Raw genomic sequence first — 23332 nt, 5'->3', positions numbered from 1 at the left:
TGGGAAACATATGTTAACATTGCCAAAGCAAGAGAAGTAGATAATATACAAAAGTGAAATTAACAATAAAAAATAACAGTAAACATTACACTCACAGAAGTTCCAAAAGAATGAAGACATTTCAAATTCTATATCATGTGTATATACAGTGTTGTAACAATGTGCAAATGGTTCATGTACAAAAGGGAAAATAAATAAACATAAATACAGAGCCTTGAGGCCTCATTTATCAATACTACTACTGCTTAACCAATCAGAGTCTAAGCCCTGTTCTGTCCATAGTTTTCCACCATTTCAGTCCCATTCAACGTAGAAACGGCCAACAGAACCTGAGGAACCTTTACCGTCCGAGTGACCAACGATCGCAGATTCACTTCTTCCTTCCTTGCCAACAAGTCCATGGTGACTGGGGGCGCTGCGGCCAACGGTACGGTGAGCCTCATGGCGCCCGCCAGCACCCCGTCAGGAACAGATGTACTGTAACCCTGTCCGTTGTCAGCAAAGTAAGGGTCTTGTTTCAAAACTCTAAAATGGCCTCCTTTTCTCATATTCTCTCTCCCTCACAGCCACTGATTTGAGCGAATTGGTGGCTGTACCAGTTGTACCAGCTACCAGTTGTTATCAGCTACATTAGCTCTTGCTCTCTCTCTCCCTCTATCCCCTCTCCCTCTCTCCCTCTTCTCCTCCTTCCTCCCTCCAGGTGACAGATTTTACCTCTCCCAGGGCGGACTACCAGGCGTCTCCTCCAAGGTACCAGCGTTCCGGTCTAGAAGCCCAGTTTGGATTGCACCTACAGTTTTGTTTTGGTACTGCAGTTTAACGGAGGCTCGGCCCAGAAAGACAATTTTCCAAACAAGGCCACATTGAGAATCCAAATGAGAAAATTCCAAATAAGACAATTTAGTCATCACATTTGTGCACAAAACATCCATTGAATTATTCAAATATGTTGCTGTGGAAGATATTTAAAAAATATTTTATCTTCATCCAGGGCAATGGGATCCTCAACACTTCTACAGTCGTGTGCCTCAGGGCCAATAATGTGACCCGGGTGGCCTACAGAGCAACCTGCTGTTCAAAGAAGGTAGAGCTGGTGGTAGTGGACAGGGCAGGCAACGAGGGTGTGTGTCTGGGCTCAGTGAAGGACTCTGTGGGGGTGGTTGTGAACTCTACAGGCCAGGGCCCCGTTTCCCAAAAGTATCTTAAGGCTAAGTCCATCGTTTCAACGATGTTCTAAGATTAATTTAGCCTTAATCTGCTACTTAGCCTTAATATGCTTTTGGGAAACTGTGCCCAGGTGCCCAACTCTACAGCTGTACCTGTAGTTAGTACTACATCCACCAAGGTCTCTGTCACCAACACTGCAGCTGTACCTGTAGTTAGTACTACATCCACCCAGGTCTCTGTCACCAACACTACAGCTGTACCTGTAGTTAGTACTACATCCACCCAGGTCTCTGTCACCAACACTACAGCTGTACCTGTAGTTAGTACTACATCCACCCAGGTCTCTGTCACCAACACTACAGCTGAACCTGTAGTTAGTACTACATCCACCCAGGTCTCTGTCACCAACACTACAGCTGAACCTGTAGTTAGTACTACATCCACCCAGGTCTCTGTCACCAACACTACAGCTGTACCTGTAGTTAGTACTGCATCTACCCAGGTCTCTGTCACCAACACTACAGCTGTACCTGTAGTTAGTACTACGTCAAACAGAGGGCCACCTTTGACTCTGTCCCTGTATCTAAGGATCTGTGTGATGCTTTCTCTCCTCCTGTGGAATAGAGTAGAGCTGTAGAGTTGTATAATAGTTCATGTAGATAGATGTCATGTGGAACAGTGGAATCAGTGCAGAGAGAGTTGTGTCATTAGATGTAACCAGTATGTTTATGTTATGTTATACTGAAAGACAGGGTGGAGATATGAACGTTTTCTCATAATACATGTGACGGCTTTTTATTCTTCTTTCTATTCTCTTAAAAGTGAAACCATGGAGATGTTGTCAGAACTTCTGCTTTTTCATTCTGAGTAACTCTTCACAGTCAGCATAGATAGAATAAAGACCCCTATATGGCCATCGGTGGCCGGTCACACTTCGGGGGGAAGTTTCCCCTAGGAACAGATCTAGGATCAGGTTTCCCTCCCCCAATCTTAACCTTAACCATTAGTGGTGGAAATGTAAAACCAACCTAAGATCAGCATCTAGGGGCAACTTCTCCCCCTACACCACCAGTCACAGAGTGAGATCCATAATGTGTTCTCCATTTGAAGGCTGGGGGTGCAGTAAACTCATATATGTAGTGTATATGTCAATTAACAGGATCCCAATTTATTTTAGCACATGCAAAATTGGGATCCTGTGAATTCACACATACATCGTATAGCATGCTATATAGTAATGTAATGTATTATATTATCAAACTAAGACTGGTGGGAGTCATATCATGTAGTATATTATCACACTAAGACTGGTGGGAGTCATATAGTGTATTATATTATCAAACTAAGGCTGTTGGGAGTCATGTGGTGGCCTGTGTTGTGTTGATTTCACAATTTATCATCCACTGCGGATGACTGACAAAGAGTTTCACTACCTAAAGTCACACAGACCCAGGACAGTGCAGGAGGAAGACACAGCTATAGATGTATATTAGAGTTGAGGTTAGATGTAGAAGTTACTGTATTTTATCAGCAGTGTGTTAAGATGTCAGAGGGAGTCTATGAAATCCCAGATAGATTTGAAGACGATGAGACTGATGCAATGAAGAACACAGACATTGATGGCCAATCATATGCCAACGTAAGAGCCTTCAAGCCCAGTCCAAGAGATGGAGTTGTTGCTTCAGGTAAGATTGCACGAACACACAAACACACACACAAACTACACACATAATGTAATACATAATACAGTGGAGATTACCTGGTAGTACTAGACCTTTTTGTGTCCCATTCCTGGATGATACAGTAAAGTACATTACCAAAGATTTAGCTTTAATCATTTGTGATTCAGTACATATTCAGTGGTGGAAGAGACCCTCTGGAGTTGCTGCAGTGTATCTGGGGCTGCTGTGTTTTCCTAATTATCTTTGACAGTAAGTCGTTGTTGTCAAGTTACATATAGTGTCCCATCAATCAACACAAATAACAAGTCCCGTTCCCTGGACAGGAGGACTGTTGAGATACACTCTGGACAAGATGATCATGTAGAGACATGGAATGGTTTATATTGTGCTGCAGATAATGGTTTAACAATAACCACTGTAACAATCTCTCACACGCACACACACACACATACCCATACACATACACACAGGCACAAGTATGCAAACTTGTTCTATTTTTTGTATTAGTGTAGCTACAATTACCCGTGTCATATTTATGATACTTCCCTATGGAGTTAACACCTACAGTCATCACACAGACAGAGACACGCAGATGAATCAGAGACAGAGATATCACTAGAAGCAGAGACTTAATGTATAGTAGACCTACATAGAAAGAAAGACCCAGGCATTGTTAAAGATGTCAAAGGTCATCTATGCTGAGCCAGATATGAACAAGAAGGTCAAGTTTGACAGAGGTGAGATGGAGGAGAGGATTGTGGATATCTACGTCAGTGAGAAGACAGCAGACACTGCTCCTAATATTGGACCAGGAGACCAGTACTCAGCTAACACACACTCAACCCTATAAGAGGAGAAGGTCCAAGGTCCCTCCCCTAGGATTGTATTCTCCAATGTGTTTTGAGTAGGAGGGGAGGAGAGAGGATATGAGGAGGATTTGAGGAAATATTAGTTGAGAAAGAGCCCATAGGTAAGTCTGTCATACCACTATTTCACCACTATGGTGAGTTCATCTCTCACTTTAACCACTTGGTGGAATCATCACTTAACAATTCAGCACTGTATTCCACCATCAATATATGTGTGTGTGTGTGTGTGTGAGAACGTTGTCATAGTAGGTTGATGTTACATCACTTTCTCACAGATCTAGTTTTGATTTTTGAAAATTCTCTCTCTTTCCATTCCATTTTCAAATGCAAATAGTACTTGGCTTCTTTGATGCATCTACAGTTCTCATGGAATGACATCCATGAGTCAAAACATACACTTTTAGGAACATGATTGGAAACTCTCTCATTGTTTTTCTTGTAGTCTAGTAATTACTATGCTGATAAAGTCCTTCAGTATGTCCTGTAACTCACCACTGTGTATTTCCAACCTAGTCTCAAAACATGTTGTATTATTCTGTACGTATATCACAGACACTCCATTATAATATGATATATTACCTTTCATATGGTATGTATCAATTTGTGGATGCCCATCAACCATGTTGTATGATATGTTACAAATTACAATGTGTATGATATGTTACAAATTTGCAAAAACAAACAATATGTTACGAATGTCCTAAAGATATGAATTCTACTAACATTAGCTAGCTGGTAGTAATTACTATGTTGATGGTTGGATACAGTGGTAAAGAGGAGAGGAGATAAGAGGAGAGGAGAAAGGAGTAGATATGAGGAGGTGAGGAGATAGGTGGAGAGGAGAGACTAATTGAGATAGAGCCTTAGTGTCAGAAAGACACAGAGGTGGAGGAAGAAAATTAAGAGAATGAGGAAGACAAATAATTGTTGTGTTTAGATTTAGAGGAATGTAGACATACAGTACTCTGGAAAATTATTCTTCATTATTTTTATTAGAAACATGTCATGTGATTTTGCAAAAAAGTGGGACCAATTATTAGCCTATGCTTATCACTTTAATAATAAGAATAACAAAGCACAGATTAATAAATGAAGGAACAAAGTTCTTTGACAAGGTCTACCAGCTTCCTGATTGAATGTGATTGGATACATAAAACTGTGTGACCTGGACACACACAGAGGGCAGAACATTACTGAGAGGAAACACTCACACTGTTTGGGATAGGGGGCAGCATGTTCACGTTCGGATGAAAAGCGTGCCCAGAGTAAACTTCCTGCTTCTCAGTCCCAGAAGCTAATATATGCATATTATTAGTATTGTGGATAGAAAACACGCTGATGTTTTTAAAACTGTTTGAATTATGTCTGTGAGTATAACAGAACTCATATGGCAGGCAAAAACCTGAGAAGAAAATCCAACCAGGAAGTGGGAAATCTGAGGTTCATAGTATTTCAAGTCATTGCCTATTGAATATACAGTGTCTATGGGGTCATAATGCACTTTCTACGACTTCCACTAGATGTCAACAGTCTTTAGAACCTTGTTTGAGGCTTCTACTGTGAAGAATGAGGGAAGGAGAGCTCTTTGAGTCAGGTGTCTGCCAGAGTGGCATGAGTTGATCATGCGCGCTCACATGAGAGCGACCTGCGTTCCACTGCAATTCTGCAGACAAAGGAATTCTCCGGTTGAAACATTATTGAAGAGTTATGTTAAAAAATCCTAAAGATTGATTCTATATGTTCTTTGACATGTTTCTACGGACTGTAACCAAACGTTTTTGACTTTTCGTCTGGACTTAGTGATCGCGGTTCATGAATTTAAATTTGTGAACTCTAGGCTCGAACAAGGAGGAGGTATTTGGACATAAATGATGGACTTTAACCGCTGTGTCAGATTTTTAAAAAACTTGACTGAAAAAGCATAATCTGAGATCGGCGCTCAGAGCCCAAACTAGCCAAAAGAAATATCTGCCATTTTGCTCAGTCAACATTAGTCAACATTAGTCACAAATAGCATGATAAATATTCACTTACCTTTGATGATCTTCATCAGAATGCACTCCCAGGAATCGCAGTTCCACAATAAATGCTTGTTTTGTTCGATAATGTCCATCATTTATGTCCAATAGCTTCTTTTTTTAGGGCGTTTGGTAAACATATCCAAAAGCGCGGTCTGGTCCAGTCGGACGAAACGTTCAAAAAGTTATATTACAGGTCGAAGAAACTTGTCAAACTAAGTATAGAATCAATCTTTAGGATGTTTTTATCGTAAAAGATCAATAATGTTCCAACCGGAGAATTCCATTGTCTGTCGAAAAGCCATGGAACGAGAGCTAACTCTCTTGTGACCACGCATCATGAGGCTGTTGACACTCTGCCAGACCACTCACTCAAACAGCTCTCATCCGGTCCCACTTCACAGTACAAGCCTCGTTCAAGTTTCTAAATACTGTTGACATCTATTGGAAGGTGTAGAAAGTGCAACATTACCCATATCCCACTGTGTATTCGATAGGGCTGAGTTCAAAAACTACAAACCTCAGATTTACCACTCCCTGTTTGGATTTTTTCTCAGGTTTTTGCCTGACATATGAGTTCTGTTATACTCACAGACATCATTCAAACAGTTTTAGAAACTTGTGTTTTCTATACAATACTGCTAATAATATACATATATTAGCATCTGGGACTGAGTAGGAGGCAGTTTACTCTGGGCGCACATTTCATTCAAAAGTGAAAGTGCTGCCCCCTATCCCAAAGAAGTTAACAGGATATAAAACATAATATACTGTCCATTGTACAGTGTGTAGATACATAAAGTACCAAAGTATATTTTAAGGGGGCAATTAGAATTAGCCTTTATATGGAGCAGTCTGAGGATATTTATGCTAATGTAGACAGGGAGAGCTGTGGACAGGATACTGTGAACAGGAGCACAGATAAACAACCTGAATCTCAGAACACTGGTAAATACACCACAGTCATAGAGACACACATGTGGAAGTTTAAACTAATGGTTATTCTCCTTCCACTTGCCGCATAAACAATTGTGCCTATGTTAATGTGATGCGGATGGCCGATGCCCCATGCTCTAAGACTTCAAAGGTCAACTGAGTAAAATAAACTGTAACAAACAGATTATTACATATTCAAAAACGGAATACAATGTGTCTTCCATATATAGGTCTTACTTCACAAGGGAACGCTTTGGAATTGATATACTTATCGAAATGAATACATGAAATGCTAAATACTACATCTTCTAAATGAAACGTTGTTCCTTTATTAAGACTAGAGGTTAAATGATCTGAAATGTTCGAGGCTCTGTATTTTAGGATGTTTACTAACTGCTGAAACATTAATTTTGATGTTCATAAAGTCCAATGCAAATCGCCAATGTGTATTTCCAACATGGTCTCATTGCATTTGTATTATTATGTACGTAAATCCGAGTCACTCCATTTAGAGTAATATCATAGGTTTCATATGATATGTATCAATTTGTGGATGTCCATGATCCATTTTGTATGTTACAAATGACAATTTCGATGATGTTACGATTTACCTTTTGTATATGTTACAAAATACATTTTGTATATGTTACGAATATGCAAACATAGAATATGTTATGAATTTGCTAAACATATGAATATGCATGAATTCTACTAACATTAGCTAGCTGGCTACCGTTAGCAAGGCTAGGAGATAACTGTAACTGGCCACTATATTTCCTGTTAATGTGAGCAGCTGTATCTTTAACAACCACAAGTCCCCCTCAACAGGAGGAGAGATGGGGTGAGAAAACATCACTTTAAAAGTGTGATTGTGTCTCATTGATGCTATGTACAGTACCTGTGTCCACAGAGCCTGATAGCTCAGGGAAGAGACCCTTCCTAGTTGCTGCAGTGTGTCTGGGGCTGCTGTGTGTTCTACTGAATGGGATCATAGGCCTGTCTGTCTACTGTAAGTCTGAAGTTATAATTCCTACAATTCACCAGCATTCACCTTAATTCACCAGATTATCTATTTTATTGATACACTTTGTTGTTGTTATAACAGATGATGGGGTCAAGACTCTTCCACATCTGCCAGTCAACCAGACTCTTCCAGATCTGCCAGATCTGTCAACCTGACTCTTCCAGATCTGCCAGTCAACCTGACTCTTCCAGCTTCTTAGCCTATAAAACCAACTCATCTGCAGAGATAGAACAGCCAGATACAGACCAGCAACACCCTGACTAACAATACAGACCAGTTACAGCACCCTGACTAAGAGAGAGACCAGATGACAGACCAGTTACAACAGACCAGTTACCACCTGACTAAAGAGAGAGACCAGATACAGACCAGTTACAACACCCTGACTAAAGAGAGAGACCAGCTACTGACCAGTTACAACACCCTGACTAAAGAGAGAGACAACCTACAGACCAGTTACAACACCATCACTAAAGAGAGAGACCAGCTACAGACTGAGAGAGATTTTCTTAACTGGAGGCTTACCAATCTCAGTGAGTAAACCTACAGTAATTAATTATCATTAATCCCACACAACTATTCATGAGTCTCTGTTCTTTCATTAAGTGTCCAGTGTGATAAATTGAAGGAAATTCATATTTTCATCAATATTTTCAAACCTGTCCTGAAGGCTGGCAGAAGTTTGAATCCAGCTGGTACTTCCTGTCTACTGAGTCTAAAACCTGGAAGGAGAGCAGACAGGACTGTCTGAAGAGAGGAGCAGACCTGGTGATCATAAACAGTGATAAGGAACAGGTGAGAGAAAGAGGGAGAGGGAGTGGGGATGGGTGTGCAAGGGGTAAATATGATCAAACATAAACGTCTGTTATTTTATCTTTCTCAACAGACTTTTCTCTTCAACCTCAAGAAGAGAGTCTGGATTGGTCTGACTGACTCTGTTAAGGAGGGGACCTGGAAATGGGTGGACGGCACCCCACTGACCACAAGGTGAGAGATGATAACTAATCTGTCAATAAGGCTCCATTCAACCTTTTTCTATACAGGTTACTGACATTGATGATAGCAGTCAACGCAGTTAACTATAAGATGAAAAATATCTACATATTATTTAGTATTATGATGTTGTAACTGTGATGTCTTATTGTTGCTAACCATGTAGGTACTGGTATTAACCATGATATCTGACTGTTATTAACCCTGTAGGTACTGGTATTAACCATGATATCTGACTGTTATTAACCCTGTAGGTACTGGTATTAACCATGATATCTGACTGTTGTTAACCCTGTAGGTACTGGTATTAACCATGATATCTGACTGTTTTTAACCCTGTAGGTACTGGTATTAAACATGATATCTGACTGTTATTAACTCTGTAGGTACTGGTATTAACCATGATATCTGACTGTTTTTAACCCTGTAGGTACTGGTATTAACCATGATATCAGACTGTTATTAACCCTGTAGGTACTGGTATTAACCATGATATCTGACTGTTTTTAACCCTGTAGGTACTGGTATTAACCATGATATCTGACTGTTGTTAACCCTGTAGGTACTGGTATTAACCATGATATCTGACTGTTTTTAACCCTGTAGGTACTGGTATTAACCATGATATCTGACTGTTTTTAACCCTGTAGGTACTGGTATTAACCATGATATCTGACTGTTATTAACCCTGTAGGTACTGGTATTAACCATGATGTCTGGCTGTTTTTAACCCTGTAGGTACTGGTATTAACCATGATGTCTGGCTGTTTTTAACCCTGTAGGTACTGGTATTAACCATGATATCTGACTGTTTTTAACCCTGTAGGTACTGGTATTAACCATGATATCTGACTGTTTTTAACCCTGTAGGTACTGGTATTAACCATGATATCTGACTGTTTTTAACCCTGTAGGTACTGGTATTAACCATGATATCTGACTGTTATTAACCCTGTAGGTACTGGTATTAACCATGATATCTGACTGTTTTTAACCCTGTAGGTACTGGTATTAACCATGATATCTGACTGTTTTTAACCCTGTAGGTACTGGTATTAACCATGATATCTGACTGTTGTTAACCCTGTAGGTACTGGTATTAACCATGATATCTGACTGTTGTTAACCCTGTAGGTACTGGTATTAACCATGATATCTGACTGTTGTTAACCCTGTAGGTACTAGTATTAACCATGATATCTGATGGTTTTTAACCCTGTAGGTACTGGTATTAACCATGATATCTGACTGTTGTTAACCCTGTAGGTACTAGTATTAACCATGATATCTGATGGTATTTAACCCTGTAGGTACTGGAATGACAAGCAGCCTGATAGTAAAGATCCTACTGGGGAGGAGGACTGTGTTGAGATACATACAGATTGGACTCCACTTAAGGCATGGAATGACATGTCATGTGACAGGAAACTCAACTGGATTTGTGAGAAAGTGTTTTAACATCACCATGACAACGTACTATAACACATACAGCAGTTTATAGTGTACACAACTTTATTCTTCATTCTCTCTCTCACACACACACACACACACACTCTCTCTATCACACTTACACACATTTTCACACACACACGCACACACACATACATGCAGGTATACACACGCATTCAAATGCACCTATTGTTTTATTAGTTTGTTGTATCATATTAATAAAAGTCCTACTTATTTCCTGTTTGTAGCTTCCTGTGTACCAGTAGTTATGTTTGACATATCATCAGAGTCAACAGGAAGTTAGTACATTTGACTTTGTGCATACAAAAAATGTTCAATTCAAATGTATTCTGCAGATATTTTCATGCTCCAATTTAGGCCTGGTCCAACATTCTCAACAGTACCAAACCACCATTACATACACTGTATAGGAGTTGACTGTATCACCAATCAATGAGTGTAGTAGAGATATCAAAGGATGTTACTAAGTCATCTTTGACCGTCAGTCTTTGTTGTCAAGTCACATACAAAATCAAATGCTCATATTTGACTGATGTTCCCTTATAAGGGTACCAAAAGAGTGAAGTGGATATTTTCAGTCGTTCAAACAGATGTCACTCAAAATCTCATCCTCACGGGGCCTCCCAGCTGGCAGTGCCATCTGTGCCATCAGAGTCGGGTTCGCGCCCAGGCTCTTTCGTAACCGGCCGCGACCGGGAGGTCCATGGGGCGACGCACAATTGGCCTAGCGTCGCCATGGTTAGGGAGGGCTTGGTCGGTAGGGGTGTCCTTGTCTCATCGCGCACCAGCGATTCCTGTGGCGGGCTGGGGGCAGTGTGCGCTAGCCAAAGTGGCCAGGTGCACGGTGTTTCCTCCGGCGCATTGGTGCGGCTGGCTTCCGGGTTGGATGCGCACTGTGTTAAGAAGCAGTGCGGCTTGGTTGGGTTGTGTATCGGAGGACGCATGACTTTCAACCTTCGTCTCTCCCGAGCCCGTACGGGAGTTGTAGCGATGAGACAAGATAGTAGCTACTACAACAATTGGATGCCACGAAATTGGGGGAAAAAAAAAAAAAAATTGTAGTGTCAAATCTATTGTCTGGACATTCTAATGACCCATGTTTGTAGTCCTGGACCTCCTGAACATGTTGATGTATATTTGGGAGTAAACAGAGGGTCCAAATCAGCAGAAAGGTGAAAGGAAGGAATTATCTGAATTATCTTGGGGCTGTTACATATGATATTTAATATATGTTAACAGCTAGTCTTTGTTCTCCACTTCCCCTCTATGATCTATATCTTCCTGGTATGATAGTGTCCTGTCCATCATCACAAATAGCAAGTCCCGTTCCCTGGGCAGGAGGACTGTGTAGAGATGTACTCTGGAGAAGATGACCAAATCAAATCAAATCAAATTTTATTTGTCACATACACATGGTTAGCAGATGTTAATGCGAGTGTAGCGAAATGCTTGTGCTTCTAGTTCCGACAATGCAGTAATAACCAACAAGTAATCTAACTAACAATTCCAAAACTACTGTCTTATACACAGTGTAAGGGGATAAAGAATATGCACATAAAGATATATGAATGAGTGATGGTACAGAGCAGCATAGGCAAGATACAGTAGATGGTATCGAGTACAGTATATACATATGAGATGAGTATGTAAACAAAGTGGCATAGTTAACGTGGCTAGTGATACATGTATTACATAGGATGCAGTAGATGATATAGAGTACAGTATATACGTACGCATATGAGATGAATAATGTAGGGTATGTAAAATTATATTAGGTAGCATTGTTTAAAGTGGCTAGTGATATATTTTACATAATTTCCCATCAATTCCCATTATTAAAGTGGCTGGAGTTGAGTCAGTGTCAGTGTGTTGGCAGCTGCCACTCAATGTTAGTGGTGGCTGTTTAACAGTCTGATGGCCTTGAGATAGAAGCTGTTTTTCAGTCTCTCGGTCCCAGCTTTGATGCACCTGTACTGACCTCGCCTTCTGGATGATAGCGGGGTGAACAGGCAGTGGCTCGGGTGGTTGTTGTCCTTGATGATCTTTATGGCCTTCCTGTAACATCGGGTGGTGTAGGTGTCCTGGAGGGCAGGTAGTTTGCCTTACGGTTGTGGGCGGAGCAGTTGCCATACCAGGCGGTGATACAGCCCACCAGGATGCTCTCGATTGTGCATCTGTTGAAGTTTGTGAGTGCTTTTGGTGACAAGCCGAATTTCTTCAGCCTCCTGAGGTTGAAGAGGCGCTGCTGCGCCTTCTTCACGATGCTGTCTGTGTGAGTGGACCAATTCAGTTTGTCTGTGATGTGTATGCTGAGGAACTTAAAACTTACTACCCTCTCCACTACTGTTCCATTGATGTGGATAGGGGGGTGTTCCCTCTGCTGTTTCCTGAAGTCCACAATCATCTCCTTAGTTTTGTTGACGTTGAGTGTGAGGTTATTTTCCTGACACCACACTCCGAGGGCCCTCACCTCCTCCCTGTAGGCCGTCTCGTCGTTGTTGGTAATCAAGCCTACCACTGTTGTGTCGTCCGCAAACTTGATGATGGAGTTGGAGGCGTGCGTGGCCACGCAGTCGTGGGTGAACAGGGAGTACAGGAGAGGGCTCAGAACGCACCCTTGTGGGGCCCCAGTGTTGAGGATCAGCGGGGTGGAGATGTTGTTGCCTACCCTCACCACCTGGGGGCGGCCCGTCAGGAAGTCCAGTACCCAGTTGCACAGGGCGGGGTCGAGACCCAGGGTCTCGAGCTTGATGACGAGCTTGGAGGGTACTATGGTGTTGAATGCCGAGCTGTAGTCGATGAACAGCATTCTCACATAGGTATTCCTCTTGTCCAGATGGGTTAGGGCAGTGTGCAGTGTGGTTGAGATTGCATCGTCTGTAGACCTATTTGGGCGGTAAGCAAATTGGAGTGGGTCTAGGGTGTCAGGTAGGGTGGAGGTGATATGGTCCTTGACTAGTCTCTCAAAGCACTTCATGATGACGGAAGTGAGTGCTACGGGGCGGTAGTCGTTTAGCTCAGTTGCCTTAGCTTTCTTGGGAACAGGAACAATGGTGGCCCTCTTGAAGCATGTGGGAACAGCAGACTGGTATAGGGATTGATTGAATATGTCCGTAAACACACCGGCCAGCTGGTCTGCGCATGCTCTGAGGGTGCAGCTGGGGATGCCGTCTGGGCCTGCAGCCTCGCGAGGGTTAAGACGTTTAAATGTTTTACTCACCTCGGCTGCAGTGAAGGAGAGTCCGCATGTTTTCGTTGCAGGCCGTGTCAGTGGCACTGTATTGTCCTCAAAGCGGGCAAAAAAGTTATTTAGTCTGCCTGGGAGCAAGACATCCTGGTCCGTGACTGGGCTGGTTTTCTTCTTGTAGTCCGTGATTGACTGTAGACCCTGCCACATACCTGTTGTGTCTGAGCCGTTGAATTGAGATTCTACTTTGTCTCTATACTGACGCTTAGCTTGTTTGATAACCTTGCGGAGGGAATAGCTGCACTGTTTGTATTCGGTCATGTTACCAGTCACCTTGCCCTGATTAAAAGCAGTGGTTCGTGCTTTCAGTTTCACGCGAATGCTGCCATCAATCCACGGTTTCTGGTTAGGGAATGTTTTAATTGTTGCTATGGGAACGACATCTTCAACGCACGTTCTAATGAACTCGCACACCGAATCAGCGTATTCGTCAATGTTGTTATCTGACGCAATACGAAACATATCCCAGTCCACGTGATGGAGGCAGTCTTGGAGTGTGGAATCAGCTTGGTCGGACCAGCGTTGGACAGACCTCAGCGTGGGAGCTTCTTGTTTTAGTTTCTGTCTGTAGGCAGGGATCAACAAAATGGAGTCGTGGTCAGCTTTTCCGAAAGCGTCACGGAATTTAGAGTAAGTTACAGAGGGAGAGAGACCAGTTAAAGTGTGAGAGAGACCAGTTACAGAGTGAGAGAGACCAGTTACAGAGTGAGATGGACCAGTTACAGAGTGAGAGAGACCAGTTACAGAGTGAGAGAGACCAGTTACTGAGGGAGAGAGACAGTTAAAGGGAGGGAGAAGCAGTTAAAGAGTGAGAAAGACCAGTTACTGAGGGAGAGATACCAGTTAAAGAGTGAGGGAGAACAGTTAAAGAGTGAGGGAGAACAGTTGCAGAGGCAGAGAGACCAGTTACTGAGGGACAGAGACCAATTTGAGTGAGAGAGACCAGTTATTGAGGCAGAGAGACTGGTTACTGGGGGAGAGAGACCCGTTACTGAGGGAGAGAGACCCGTTACTGAGGGAGAGAGACCAGTTACTGAGGGAGAGAGACCAGTTACTGAGGGAGAGAGGCCAGTTGCTGAGGGAGAGAGACCAGTTACTGAGGGAGAGAGGCCAGTTGCTGAAGGAGAGAGAGCCAGTTACTGAGGGAGGAGACCAGATACCAGTTTAAGACCAGTTACTGAGGGAGAGAGGCCAGTTGCTGAAGGAGAGAGGCTAGTTACTGAGGAACAGATACCAGTTTAAGAGGGAGAGAGACCAGTTACTGAGGAACGGATACCAGTTAATAGAGTGAGAGAGACCATTTACTGAGGAAGTGCCACCACCTTTCAGCAGGACAATAAGCTAAAACACAGTTTGACCAAGACAACACTGAATGTTCCTGAGTGGCCTTGTTACAGTTTTGACTTAAATTGGCTTGATAATCTATGGAAAGACTTGAAAATGTCTGTTTAGCAATGATCATCAATCAACTTGACAGAGCTTGAATTTAAAAATAAATTTAAAGAATGGGCAAATATTGCACAATCTATGTGTAGAAAGCTCTTAGAGACTTACCCAGGAAGACTCACAGCTGTAATCACCGCCAAAGTTGCTTCTACAAAGTATTGACTCAGGGGTATGAACACTTATTTTTTTGCATTTCATTTTCAATAAATGTGCAAACATTTTTAAAACATGTTTTCAATTTGTTATGATGGGGTATTGTGTGTAGATGGGTGAGACAAATAATCAATTTAATCCATTTTTAATTCAGACTGTAACAAAACAAAATGTGGAATAAGTCGAGGGGTGTGAATATTTTCTGAAAGCACTGTACTTATCAAGCATGTTTCCACAGTGTCTGACTCGCTGGTTCTCTGTGTTGTTAACCATCTAGGTACAGGTATCTATCCAAATGCAATAATCTGGGTCCTGCTGGAGAGGAGGACTATGCTGAGAGAACACAGAAACATCTGAGTGAGAATCTTCACTGGATTTGTGAGAAAGTGGTTGAACATCACCATGACAACATACTGTGACACATACAGCAGCCTAGTGCACACAACCACCTCCTCCTGTCTCTCTCTCGCTCCAATTTCATCATTTAACAGAGCGACTTACAGTAATGAGCAGTGGAGTAAAGTACTTAAGAAAAAATACTTTAGAGTACTTATTAAGTCATTTTTGGGGTATCTGTCCTTTACTATTTATATTTTTAACAACTTTTACTTTACAAATCAGATGGCAATCTGGACCCTCTATTTCTGAAACTATCCGCCGCCATTGTCGCAACCCCTATTACCAGCCTGTTCAACCTCTCTTTCATATCGTCTGAGATCCCCAAGGATTGGAAAGCTGCCGCAGTCATCCCCCTCTTAAAAGGGGGAGACACCCTGGACCCAAACTGTTACAGACCTATATCCATCCTGCCCTGCCTATCTAAGGTCTTCGAAAGCCAAGTCAACAAACAGGTCACTGACCATCTCGAATCCCACCGTACCTTCTCCGCTGTGCAATCTGGTTTCCGAGCCGGTCACGGGTGCACTTCAGCCATGCTCAAGGTACTAAACGATATCATAACCGCCATCGATAAAAGACAGTACTGTGCAGCCGTCTTCATCGACCTTGCCAAGGCTTTCGACTCTGTCAATCACCATATTCTTATCGGCAGATTCAGTAGCCTCGGTTTTTCGGATGACTGCCTTGCCTGGTTCACCAATTACTTTGCAGACAGAGTTCAGTGTGTCAAATCGGAGGGCATTCTGTCCGGTCCTCTGGCAGTCTCTATGGGGGTGCCACAGGGTTCAATCCTCGGGCCGACTCTTTTCTCTGTATATATCAATGATGTTGCTCTTGCTGCGGGCGATTCCCTGATCCACCTCTACGCAGACAACACCATTGTATATACTTCCGGCCCGTCCTTGGACACTGTGCTATCTAACCCCCAAACGAGCTTCAATGCTGTACAACACTCCTTCCGTGGCCTCCAACTGCTCTTAAACGCTAGTAAAACCAAATGCATGCTTTTCAACCGTTCGCTGCCTGCACCCGCACGCCTGACCAGCATCACCACCCTGGATGGTTCCGACCTTGAATATGTGGACATCTATAAGTACCTAGGTGTCTGGCTAGACTGTAAACTCTCCTTCCAGACTCATATCAAACATCTCCAATCGAAAATCAAATCAAGAGTCGGCTTTCTATTCCACAACAAAGCCTCCTTCACTCACGCCGCCAACTTACCCTCGAAAAACTGATTATCCTACTGATCCTCGACTTCGGAGATGTTTTCTACAAAATAGCTTCCAACACTCTACTCAGCAAACTGGATGCAATTTATCACAGTACCATCCGTTTTGTCACTAAAGCACCTTATACCACCCACCACTGCGACTTGTATGCTCTAGTCGGCTGGCCCTCGCTACATATTTGTCGCCAGACCCACTGGCTCCAGGTCATCTACAAGTCCATGCTAGGTAAAGCTCCGCCTTATCTCAGTTCACTGGTCACGATGGCAACACCCATCCGTAGCACGCGCTCCAGCAGGTGTATCTCACTGATCATCAATAAAGCCAACACCTCATTTGGCCGCCTTTCGTTCCAGTTCTCTGCTGCCTGTGACTGGAACGAATTGCAAAAATCGCTGAAGTTGGAGACTTTTATCTCCCTCACCAACTTCAAACATCTGCTATCTGAGCAGCTAACCGATCGCTGCAGCTGTACATAGTCTATCGGTAAATAGCCCACCCATTTGTACCTACCTCATTCCCATACTGTTTTTATTTATTTACTTTTCTGCTCTTTTGCACACCAATATCTCTACCTGTACATGACCATCTGATCATTTATCACTCCAGTGTTAATCTGTAAAATTGTAATTATTCGCCTACCTCCTCATGCCTTTTGCACACAATGTATATAGACTCCCCTTTTTTTTCTACTCTGTTATTGACTTGTTAATTGTTTACTCCATGTGTAACTCTGTGTTGTCTGTTCACACTGCTATGCTTTATCTTGGCCAGGTCGCAGTTGCAAATGAGAACTTGTTCTCAACTGGCCTACCTGGTTAAATAAAGGTGAAATAAAAAAATAAAAATGTAAAACTTCAATACTTTTTACTATATACATTTTCCCTGACAACTTGCACATTCATCTTCTGCACATCTATCACTCCAGTGTTAATGCTAAATTGTAATTATTTTCGCCACTCTGGACTCTTTATTGCCTTACCTCCCTAATCTTACTACATTTACACATACTGTATGTATTTCTATTGTGTTATTGACTGTACGTTTGTTTATCCCACATGCAACTCTGTGTTGTTGTTTGTTGTCGGACTGCTTTGCTTTATCTTGGCCAGGTCGCAGTTGTAAATGAGAACTTGTTCTCAACTGGCCTACCTGGTTAAATAAAGGTGGGGGAAAAAAACTAAAGTACTCATTACATTTTGAATACTTGGCAGAACAGGAAAAATTGTGAAACACGTGTTCATCCTAACTGCATATATTCTGGCAGATTTCCAGTACATTAGACACAACATGTGGCCAGCAGCATACCACTGCTGGTTTGCTTCTGAAGCTAAGCAGGGTTGGTCCTGGTCAGTACCTGGATGGGAGACCAGATGCTGCTAGAAGTGGTGTTGGAGGGCCAGTAGGAGACACTCTTTCCTCTGGTCTAAAAAAAGAAATTCCCCAGGGCAGTGATTGGGGACACTGCCCTGTGTAGGGTGCTGTCTTTTGGGACTTTAAACGGGTGTCCTGACACTCTGAGGTCATTAAAGATCCCATGGCACTTATCGTAGGGGTGTTAACCCCGGTGTCCTGGCTAAATTCCCAATCTGGCCCTCAAACCGTCACCCAGTTAACAATTGGCTCATTCATCCCCCTCCTCTCCCCTGTAACTATTCCCCAGGTCGTTGCTGCAAATGAGAACGTGTTCTCAGTCAACTTACCTGGTAAAGTAATGGATAAATAAAAAAAGGACATTACACACAACATGAGGTCAGGACATTACACACAACATGAACAGGAGAAGAAAATGTCCTTACCTTAACCACAATGTTACTATTTCATCACCTTCCTCTTTTGACATTTCCCTTTTATTCTGTGGATGAAGTCATAAACAGTTAGTCAAAGACTCAGAGCAGAGATAGGTAGAGTAAAGAAGCAGACACAGGGGCAACTATATTACCAGAATCTGTATATAGACAGAAAACACAGTAAGTTGTTGGAGAGGTCATCTATGCTTAGCCAGATATGAACAAGGTCGCGTTTGACAGAGGTGAGATGGAGGAGAGGATTGTGGATATCTACGTCAGTGCAGACACCCTGAGAGATGGTGAGACCAGCATCAAGAGAGAAGAGACAGCAGACACTGCTCCTAATAATGGACCAGGAGACCAGCACTCAGGTGACACACACATACAAGCACACACACACACACAGACACACACGCTCACAAAACATAAAATAATATGGAATGTGTCCACAGAGCCTGATAGCTCAGGGAAGAGACCCTTCCTAGTTGCCACAGTGTTTCTGGGGCTGCTGTGTGTTCTCCTACTGGCTGGGATCATAGGCCTGTCTGTCTACTGTGAGTTTGTGTCCAAGTTCATTGCTTATCACCCAGTTATATAGAGGTGCTGGTTACTAAGCCTATTTAAATGATGTTTTACCTAGTAACTATGTGTTTATACCTTGTAGATAACAGAGCCATTAAAGATTCTGAGGATAAAAGGAACAACTTGTCACAGAGTTGGTCCCTTTATAAGACTAACACAACTGCAGAGAGAGACCAGCTACAGACCAGATACAACAACCTGACTGTAGAGAGAGACCAGTTACAGACCAGATACAACAACCTGACTGATGAGAGAGACCAGCTACAGACCAGATACAACAACCTGACTGAAGAGAGAGACAGGCTTCAGAATTTGCTTTGTGGTCAGTGAGCTGGTTTTCATACCTTTATTTATTATAAAGTAAAATTCATTGAGATCCAGTGACTCATGGAAAATAAAAAGTGATGTTTATTGTATTGTATCACATTGTATCAGTGTTGTGTCATCAAACAGAAAGAACATGTTGTTCAGATGGATGGAAGAAGTTTGAATGCAGTTGTTACTTCATCTCTACTGAGAAGAAAACCTGGGAGAAGAGCAGACAGGACTGTCTGGAGAGAGGAACAGACCTGGTGATCATAAACAGCAAAGAGGAACAGGTGAGAGGAGATAGCATGAAAGAGAAGGTTGAGGGGGGGAGGGGGGATATAGGTCTGTCGGGGGTAGATATGGTCAAACGAGCTCCAAAAGTATTGGGACTTTGACAAATGTTTTTTTGGTGGGGCTTTGTGCTCCAGCACTTTGGATTTGGAAGGACACAATGTCTATGAGGTTAACGGGCAGACTGACAGCTTTCAGTTTATGGGATTTGTGCATCTTTAACTCTTTAACTTTCTCACTCATCATTATTGACAATTCATTCAGCACTATCCGTAGTCATGGTAGGACCCACATTTATGTAGAAGTGTTTCGAAAACATAATATATACTTATTTACATGTAACATTACTCCAAATCTACACAATACATTATTAACCATTAATTTCTATTGGGCACAAAATAATATGAAACACAAAAAACTAAATGCAAATTCATCCAACAAGTTTGTAGAGTCACAAGCTAGATGTAGTCATTGCATATGCTATGAATAATACACATATAAGGGACCAAATACGAAACACTTTGACTACTTTAATACACATATAAGTGAAAAACAACAAAAAATTTGTGTCCAAATACTTTTGGAGCTTACTCAACGCAGTGTATATTGTATCTTTCTCAACCACAGGAGTTTCTCTTCAACTTCAAGAAGAGAGTCTGGATTGGTCTGACTGACAGAGAGACAGAGGAGACCTGGAAATGGGTGGATGGAACACCACTGACCACAGAGTAAGAGATGTTAACTACAATGGGCTTTCTCTGTCAATTTCTCATATGTCCATTTGTTTTGTTTCTATACACACCTGGTCAATAATCACACTGTCATTGATTTAGTTCTCTGTTCCCCTCCATGACTTTGTTTAATTATTATATTTTTGTCAATACTTGTGTTATCCTCTGGATTTTTTGGGATTTATGTTTTTATGTGCTGTTCTTTTTGGACTGGATTAAAGTGTGCCTGTTTACTACTGATTCCTGCACCTGACTTCTGCCTCCCTATGTTATTAACATGATAACTATTCTCGCAATAATGCTCCAATGAAAATGTTTCTATAGGTTATTATCGTTGATTGTAGCAGTCAACAAAGATATCTTTAGTTATGTATATTTTAATGTACATTGTTTAGGATTGTAATGTTCTAACTGTGATATCTGACTGTTTTTAACCCTGTAGGTACTGGTATTAACCATGATATCTGACTGTTATTAACCCTGTAGGTACTGGTATTAACCATGATATCTGACTGTTTTTAACCCTGTAGGTACTGGTATTAACTGTGATATCTGACTGTTGTTAACCCTGTAGGTACTGGTATTAACCATGATATCTGACTGTTATTAACCCTGTAGGTACTGGTATTAACCATGATATCTGACTGTTTTTAACCCTGTAGGTACTGGTATTAACCATGATATCTGACTGTTTTTAACCCTGTAGGTACTGGTATTAAACATGATATCTGACTGTTTTTAACCCTGTAGGTACTGGTATTAACCATGATATCTGACAGTTATTAACCCTGTAGGTACTGATATTAACCATGATATCTGACTGTTGTTAACCCTGTAGGTACTGGTATTAACCATGATCTCTGACTGTTGTTAACCCTGTAGGTACTGGTATTAACCATGATATCTGACTGTTATTAACCCTGTAGGTAATGGTATTAACCCTGATATCTGACTGTTGTTAACCCTGTAGGTACTGGTATTAAACATGATATCTGACTGTTTTTAACCCTGTAGGTACTGGTATTAACTGTGATATCTGACTGTTGTTAACCCTGTAGGTACTGGTATTAACCATGATATCTGACTGTTTTTAACCCTGTAGGTACTGGTATTAACCATGATATCTGACTGTTTTTAACCCTGTAGGTACTGGTATTAACCATGATATCTGACTGTTTTTAACCCTGTAGGTACTGGTATTAACCATGATATCTGACTGTTGTTAACCCTGTAGGTACTGGTATTAACCATGATATCTGACTGTTGTTAACCCTGTAGGTACTGGTATTAACTGTGATATCTGACTGTTTTTAACCCTGTAGGTACTGGTATTAACCGTGATATCTGACTGTTTTCTAACCCTTGTATGTACTGGTATTAACCATGATATCTGACTGTTTTTAACCGTAGGTACTGGTATGACCCACAGCCTGATAATGCAGGTTCTACTGATGGGGAGGACTGTGCTGAGATACGTAAAGATCAGAGTCCTCTAAAGGCATGGAATGACTTGTCATGTGGCAGCAAACTGAACTGGATTTGTGAGAAAGTGGTTTAACATCACCATACTGTAACACATTCATTCATTCTCTCTCTCACACACTCTTTCTCTCTCTCTCTCTTTCTCTCTCTCTCTCTCTCACTCTTTATTTCTCTCTCTCTCACACTCACTTCCATTCTCTAGTGCATATCTTCCTGGTATGATCGTGTCCTGTCCATCGTCACAAATAGCAAGTGCCAGGCTGCACACACTGGACAGCTCTCATAGAGAGATAGTGGTAGACTATGGAGATGTCTGTGTCCACTGTTTATATCAATGAAGATGTTAGAGGAATACAGTGTGTTTTAGGGGACCAGTTTCACAATAGAGCCCATCTATTTTAATGAATATACTATATATTTGAACTACTTTTACTTATGCTTCACTATAATCTTAAAGAAAATAGTGTACGTTTATACCATATATTTTCCATGACACCCAGAAGTGGTCATTACATTTTGAATGCTTAGCAGGACAGGAAAATTGTCAAATTCACAAACTTATCAACAGAACATCCCTGGTCATCCATACTGCCTCTGATCTGGTGGACTCACTAAACTCACATGCTTCGTTTGTAAATTATGTCTGAGTGTTGGAGTCAGCCCCTGGCTATCTTTAAATAAAAATAAAACAATTCAATCGTGCCATCTGGTTTGCTTAATTTAGGAATTTTAAGTGATTTATACTTTTACTTTTACCTTTGGTACTTGTATCTTTAAAACCTAATATGTTTTAAAAACTTTTACTCAAGTAGTATTTTACTGGGGGACGTTCACTTTTTCTTTAGTCATTTTCTATTAAGGTCTCTTTACTTTTACTCAAGTATGGCAATTGGGTACTTTTTCCACCACTGCTTCTTAGGTTAAATTATCAACTCATCTGCAAAGAGAGACCAGCTACAGACCAGCTACAGACCAGCTACAGACCAGCTACAACACCCTCACTAAAGAGAGAGACCATCTACAGACCAGTTGCAACACATTGACAACAGAGAAAGACCAGCTACAGACCAGTTACAACACCCAGACTAAAGAGAAAGACCAGCTACAGACCAGTTACAACACCCAGACTAAAGAGAAAGACCAGCTACAGACCAGACCTGCTGTTTTTAGAAAAATCTGGCCTTTAATGGCCATGTACACTTATAATCTCCACCCAGCAGAGACAGTTTCTAGGGAGTTTTTCCTAGCGAACGTGCTTCTACATCTGCATTGCTTGCTGTTTGGGGTTTTAGGCTGGGTTTCTATATAGCACTTTGTGACATATATCAGGGATGAAGGTAAGACCCAGATGCAGGCCACATTGAATTAACAAAGGTTTAATAATCCAACAGGGGCAGGCAATAGACAGGTCAAGGCAGGCAGGGGTCAGTAAACCAGAGGTGGGGCAACGGTACCGGACGGCAGGCAGGCTCATGGTCTGGGTAGGCAGAGGTCAACAATCCAGAGGGTGGCAA

At 41.8% G+C, this 23332-nt stretch overlaps 1 protein-coding gene and 1 long non-coding RNA gene across 2 annotated transcripts; both read left to right on the top strand.

The window, feature by feature from the left end:
- The first annotated feature begins 7780 nt into the window (after positions 1-7780).
- Positions 7781-10375, top strand: LOC121844536 (CD209 antigen-like protein D). Its single transcript, XM_042314757.1, has 5 exons — positions 7781-7785; positions 8078-8229; positions 8367-8491; positions 8583-8683; positions 10000-10375. The coding sequence occupies exons 1-5, from the start codon at positions 7781-7783 to the stop codon at positions 10145-10147; spliced, it is 531 nt and encodes a 176-aa protein (XP_042170691.1). The 3' UTR covers positions 10148-10375.
- An 8911-nt stretch (positions 10376-19286) lies between these two features.
- On the top strand, positions 19287-22367 carry LOC121844538. Its single transcript, XR_006082032.1, has 4 exons — positions 19287-19327; positions 19459-19604; positions 20233-20333; positions 21747-22367. It is a non-coding gene; the product is annotated as an uncharacterized LOC121844538 (long non-coding RNA).
- Positions 22368-23332: the final 965 nt, after the last annotated feature.

Source organism: Oncorhynchus tshawytscha, unplaced genomic scaffold (assembly GCF_018296145.1).
Source record: "Oncorhynchus tshawytscha isolate Ot180627B unplaced genomic scaffold, Otsh_v2.0 Un_contig_9630_pilon_pilon, whole genome shotgun sequence".
Classification (NCBI taxonomy): Eukaryota; Metazoa; Chordata; class Actinopteri; order Salmoniformes; family Salmonidae; genus Oncorhynchus; species Oncorhynchus tshawytscha.
This window is presented reverse-complemented; position numbering and strand designations above follow the sequence as displayed.